Source organism: Myxocyprinus asiaticus, chromosome 43 (genome assembly GCF_019703515.2).
Source record: "Myxocyprinus asiaticus isolate MX2 ecotype Aquarium Trade chromosome 43, UBuf_Myxa_2, whole genome shotgun sequence".
In the NCBI taxonomy this organism is placed as follows: Eukaryota; Metazoa; Chordata; class Actinopteri; order Cypriniformes; family Catostomidae; genus Myxocyprinus; species Myxocyprinus asiaticus.
The window spans coordinates 28,729,413-28,735,728 of record NC_059386.1 but is presented as its reverse complement, the minus strand read 5'-3'; the positions used below and the strand labels follow the sequence as shown (position 1 = coordinate 28,735,728).

The 6,316-nt window shown below is 39.9% G+C and overlaps 1 protein-coding gene across 1 annotated transcript; it reads right to left on the bottom strand.

The window, feature by feature from the left end:
* Positions 1 to 4,624: 4,624 nt before the first annotated feature.
* bhlha9 (basic helix-loop-helix family, member a9) lies at positions 4,625 to 5,497 on the bottom strand. Its single transcript, XM_051685610.1, has one exon. It carries the CDS (start codon positions 5,495 to 5,497, stop codon positions 4,625 to 4,627), a length of 873 nt encoding a protein of 290 aa, XP_051541570.1.
* Positions 5,498 to 6,316: the final 819 nt, after the last annotated feature.

Sequence of the window (6,316 nt, the reverse complement as noted above, 5' to 3'; positions counted from 1 at the left end):
GTTTATGAGTGTGAGGTGTTATTGTGCCATGGATGACTCACTATGTTCTAAATCACAAATATCATACAGAATATGGAGACGTATCTTGCCCTCTCAACATTTATTCAGCCATCTGTCTGAGCTGCAGCAGAGACTCCTTAAAGTCTACGTGAAATCAAAATTAACAGTTTAATACACGTTCCTGTTCTTAATTTGAACAATACATTATTCCAAAGAAAAAAACGTAATGTTTGTCTTGTGATCATTTTTAAAATGTAATAATATGCTCCTACTGTGAAATGGCTTTCCGTTTCAGTTGACATCACCAAGCCCTCACTTTGTTCAGTCCCCACCCCACCAGCCACCTGTCATATGGTTGTGTCTAGATGGTAACCCTTGTTCTGCGAAAAGTCTTTTGACATTCACATGTGACCTTCGTGCACAGTGTTTATTTTGAGTTCCCCAGCAACCCTGGCCCTAGCCCTTACCGTAGGAGCAGCTACTGCAAATCTTGTGAGGTTTTTGCAGAATGATGTTTGCCATCTAGACACAACCCTATCCTGTCAAAATAATAATTTTGCCCTACATGTTTTTCTAATTTAATATCATGTTTTACTTGGAAATATGCCAAAATACAGAAATAAAATGTGTTGGGAATGATGTTTGATGTTGACTTTAGTGGTGAAAGGGTTAGTTTACCTAAAAACTTACTCATCCTCTTGTCGAGATTGCATCTTAATACCAGCCCTGCCCTTAGTGCCGAGCTGCTCCAGGGGAATTGTCCCTGTTATAAATTCTTAGCGCCATGGTTGTGTGGCAATACATAAATAATCCCCTGGATTAATTTCCAGATTATTTAAATTTTTGTCTTAATTATCTCACCCTCGTTCCAAAACCCACATGACTTTCTTACTTGCACGGGACACAAAAGGAGATGTTAGAAGAATGTTCAGTCTCAGTCGCCATTCACTCTCATGTGATGCAGTCATAGAGTTTTGGAAAAGATGTGATTGAGTAAATAATGAAAGAACTGTCATTTTCCTTTATACTGCTGCTACTTAAACTGTTTACAGATCCTCTCCTGATATGAAAAATATGCAGGTTCATAATCAAATGAGCAATGTCTGGATTGACGGGAAAGATTTGCTCACTGCAGAAAACAACATATTAACCTGCTGATGTGTTCAAATGGAGACCGACAGACATGTCGTCACCGTCACTCAACACATTCAGCAAAAACGTCACTCAGCACGCATGAGTCAGGGTTTTTCATGATTCATGTCTGTGGATGAAATGAGAGGAAGAGAATTAATCCCTCCTCTTTCCCTCTCACCCTCAACCTGGTATGTGAGCCCCAAATCGGCCACACCTGCAGCTCTCTGAAAGTCCCTGTGCACGATAGGTAGCCACGGGTCTGCCGGAGGGACCCAGGGGATTTTCTCTTTCTATGAGGCAGAGCTCACACTTCCTTCCTGTGAGGTCATAAATCTGTCCCCATGCACATGTTAATGGTCTAATATTAACAGTGTTGAGATTAATGCACTCTAAAATAGAGGTTCCACTTGAGGCTTCTTTGCAGCAAATATTCCAAAAACAAGGAAAGCTATGTAAGATCCGAAGGTTCGAAGGAACATAAATGAAAAACGAACGTCATTTTTTGCAGAACATAACAGAAAATTAAACTAAGTCCCTTCCAATTGTTCTGGAGTAAAAACTTTATTTTTAAATGTTGGTAACCAGTTAATAAGCAGTTAATTACTTGTTATTACAGTAATTACATTACTTCCTGTTTCCCAAAATAATGAGACTTCTCTCTTTTTAGTTGAACATGATAAGAATGTGCTTTGATTCTGAAGGAAACTGCTGCATCATACATTTCTTTGTCTTAATGCATGTTCTGGATGCAGCCTTCTGTGACATGCTGTAGACCATTTAGACAGCTATATATAATCACTTCGTATACATGCACCGTTAATCCAGATACAAGCAAAAATAGTGAGTTTTAAAAGTAAATTTTTCAGTTGTTTTCAAGTCTTCACTGAATTATTGCTCTGCTTGGGCATGTTTGGGCTAGACGTCATCTTATGCGGGCAGAATTATTTTATTTTAAACATGTAATAGTTATTTAATAATTATTTAATGATTTTATTTTAATTAATGACAGATCTGCTTCTTGGTCAGATCCGGTTGTATCAAATCAATGCATCACATGTGCATGCATACAGGAGAGTACAGAATACAGATGTATTTCTGAAATATTTTAAATATTTTTGTGGATATACAGTATTTAATATTAAGAATACATTAATTGAAAAGACATTATTTTATATAGGCTACTGTGTACTTTGCTTGTCATGATTTCTATGCTGATAATTCCCCCACATGGGGAAAAAAATGAATTGCTTATTATCACTTATTTTGTTTGAGGCAAGTCCCTTATTTTGAGCATGTTTTTCCAAAACAGGTCTCTTTTTTTTTTTCTTGAGCAGTGGTGAATTCTCAGGGCCAGCAAAGCCTTCTCTGCTGGCCTAACATGCCAAATAAATAAATATTTTTCATCACCTTTTTGCCTATGTATTTTTAATCGCTTTCCACTCTTAATTAATCTACAAACAAATAGAGAAAAACAAAAAGTTTATCCGGTCAGAATTTATTCCTTGATGCTTACAAGCAAAGTGTGACAACTGTTTCACAAATCGCATGCCCGAAGCAGCACGTCAGTCTGAGCTCCACACCATTAGGCCTTCAGAATTTCCACAGAATCCCTCAAAAGTGCAAATGAATGAGCAACTAAAGTCAGATTGTCAGATTCATCAGCCAATCAGATTGATTTATTTGTTCTTGGTGGGTGTGATCTTTAGGACATGTCCCGGTCGAGGCCTTCTAGCTGACCTTGATTGACGCAATCACGCTTTAAGTGATGTATGTAATTTGAAAGCGACGAGTCGGCTGTCACTGCCACATCACCACTGAGAAAGAGATCCTTATGGATTTAAAAACAGGAGATGTTCTGCATGACGTGTGATTGCTTAATTTATTAAACAGGAAAGGAGGACTGATTTCCACTTCAAGCAAATTGGTAAGTGCTTTTTGCATTGTTATAACAACATCAGGAGTTTTCTAAGTGTAAATTAGGCTGCTTGAGCATTCAGTGTCAGATCAAGTTTTGAAGAGTAGTGATGCGAACTTGGAAAATCGGACAACTTCCTACTAGGAAAAGTGCAATGGAATGCATATTTAAATCAGAATTACAACTTGTAGGCTCATGCAGAAATTCTCAACTCCGATTTCGCCGAGATGCAGGTGCATGATGTCATACAAACATGTCGACACTCAGGGAGATGTACAAAGTAAGTGATAAACATTCACTTTATTAAGTAATATCGATAAATGAGTTTGTTTCCACATTACATGATATTAAAGTTTGTTTAACAAACGCCTGCAGAAACAGGTGTATAAAACATTATAATCTCTTTTGATAATCATATACCTGTAGCACAAATGCTAGCGCTGCAGCATTGTTTATCAGTTGGGTTGCTAGGAGACATCTCTAATGAGAGTCAAACCCCTGCTAAGCTAACGGGAGCATGAATCACACTGAAGGCCTAGACTTTAAATGCACAGCCCGCCACTGTTTTGAGATATGGTAAAACTGCAACTGGTACATCAACCACCCTTAGGACAGAGTACTTTCATTAAAAAAAAAAAAAAAAAAGAACATTATTAACCGTTCTTTAATTTCGTTTTAACCGGTTACCAATTGTAAAGGAAGCAGCGGAATGCTGGAACTGGAACGAAAAGAAAAAAACGTTCCTTTTGTTGTTAGTCCCTGTTCAGAAGTAATATTAAAATATCTTCTTCCATGGACAAAAGTCTACTGAATTAAACTGAATTAAGTTTAATTTCTTTGTTTAAACTTTTGATGAATTTATGAAATCTGACTGCAGTACAAACACTCACAAGCATGCTTGCATGTTTACACACCCATACACTCATGCAGACATTTGCATTAATGGGATTCTTACTGCTGGCTGACTTAATAAAAAACACTAGAATGTCTTTTCATCCTGTTATGAAAAGAATGAGCAATTCGGACAAAGATCAAAGCTCCATTCTACCAGAAATTAGTAGTGGGGAACATACACTTTGTCTACACACACACACACACACACACACACACACACAAACACAAAAACATTCTCTAAATGCCTAACTTTGTTAAAAATAAAAGACAACTTAGTCTGTGTCACTGTTTTGCATATTTTATTACAAAGTTGAAATGCCGAGCTCCATCAATGCAAGGACGAAAAATGTCACTGAGAGAGTTTTAAACAAACATCTTTAGGAGAGGCATCTTTTACATATATATCATCCTCTGATTTTGTTTACCAATGCAACATGAACAATAATAATACTTTGAAAGCACAAAGTGTCTTATCTGATGTAATTATTTGCTGTTATATTACATTTCAAATTAATTCAAATTACATTCAAAATATGTACTGTGTGTCCCATTGGGGACCAACCCACAGGAATCCACCTGCTAGCTGCGAGGGTTCGAGTTTTTTCCAGTGCTCACTCTTAGTTTTTCCTTTGATGGGCACAAGAGCGTTTTTACTGGGTCCGTTGTGCATGAATGTATGGATCAGAGTGCGTTCTGGCAATGCTGAGGTCCAGCGTCCTGCAGGTAGCTCATGTGCAAGGGAAGGGGGACCGTCTGGTGTGGTTCTCCATAATTGTCCATATGACTTGGGCCACAAGAGCCCCAAAGTCCTGGCTGATACCCGCCAATGTCACCAAGTCTCCCGTACCTGGGTGGGCTGGTCGTGTTGCTGGGAGGTGTCCCGCAGTGTCCGGTCTGGTAGAGCTGGGATTCAGGAGAGAAACAGGGGTAGTGAGGGGAAGGGGGACAGACGGGACCCGTGTGCCTTTGTCCATCAATGAAAATATGCTGCTCTGAGGGCAGTCTGTGCACAGGGTTTTGGATATGGTGGGGGAGCGGCTGATGCCAGGTCAGAAAGTTCTGGGACTCCAGGCGGAAAGGGGGTGATGGCTCTGTCTCTGGCCACAAGCTGCTGGGCTGACCGTGACACTCCAAGTGGCTGCTGGGTTTTGCCATGCATGCTGGTGGGTTGTTGGTAAGGAACACTGAAAGAGCAGAGATCCGATTAATGGCCCTCTGGAGCGTGGCGATCTTCGACAGTCGTTTTCCACTGAGGTCATGATGCAGTGCCACCCGGAGTGCGTTAAATGCCTGGTTGTAATCCATGATGCGTTTCCTCTCTCTCACATTGGCTGCCACTCTGCGGGCTTTGGAACGCACTGGTCTACTGCGTTTCTTGTTCTGTCTCTCCTCTAGCTCGCTTAGGGTGCTGTTTGCGTAACAACTTTTTGGGCAACTGCCATCACTGCTATCCAGATCCTCGGATCCCCGAGGACTCACCTCCAGTTCTTCCTCTGAGAACTCTGAGCTAAAGCTGCCCCTGCTCGCCATGGAAAACCCGTAGACCGTTTCCATAGACCGTGTACAAGATCTGCACAATGCGTCTCAGTGCCGAGAGTCTGGAAAGCACTATCTCACACACCTCTGATGACCTGTGATTACCTGTGATCCCTCTCAACAGGTCGGGCTGCTCTTTAAAGCACCTTGTTTAGGAGTCACATGGTACAGTCACCTATGAGAAATACTGCTGTTTATGAGCTCCCCTAGGCAAATTCACCTACTCCTTCCTCAGACACGCCTTCTTCTGCAATATCTGTACAAAATTTAAAGGGAATGAAATATTGAGTAAAACACAGACACAGACAAATAAACATAAAAACATAGACACACAGCAAGCTTCAGATTTATTCACTGGAAAAAAAAGTGAAAACATTACTTGCATCATCAGAGAAAAGGAATGTGCTTTTGGTGCCCTTGAACAAGTGTAAGTTGACCTTGAACTGTGTCAAGGCCCAAACAGAGAAAGTCTATAAGTAACTTCGAAGCATCGATACAGTATTGGTTCTTGTATGATTTTCTTTTGCAACCCATACAGTGGCCACAAAAATTACATTTCCCGTAGATTACAAATAATCAAACTAATTAGCATCTGCAAAAAAGGGATGCTAGAACTTTCCTCAGAATTTCACTAATCACTTTTATTGCATTTTTGCAATAACTTATAACCAACTAGACCCAAGGTAATTTCTAGTAGACATACCAAGGCCAAGTGCACACTAATAAGTTTTTGTTAGGAAACACATTAATTTCATCCACACTAGAATGCAGTTTTCCTTCACCGAAAATGGAGACTTTCAAAAACGCCTTTCCTAACCACATATTTTGGAAAACAAT

Bases quoted from the DNA above. Each gene is read 5' to 3' on its own strand.
- bhlha9 (XM_051685610.1), bottom strand. From the start codon at position 5,497: ATGGAAACGGTCTACGGGTTTTCCATGGCGAGCAGGGGCAGCTTTAGC.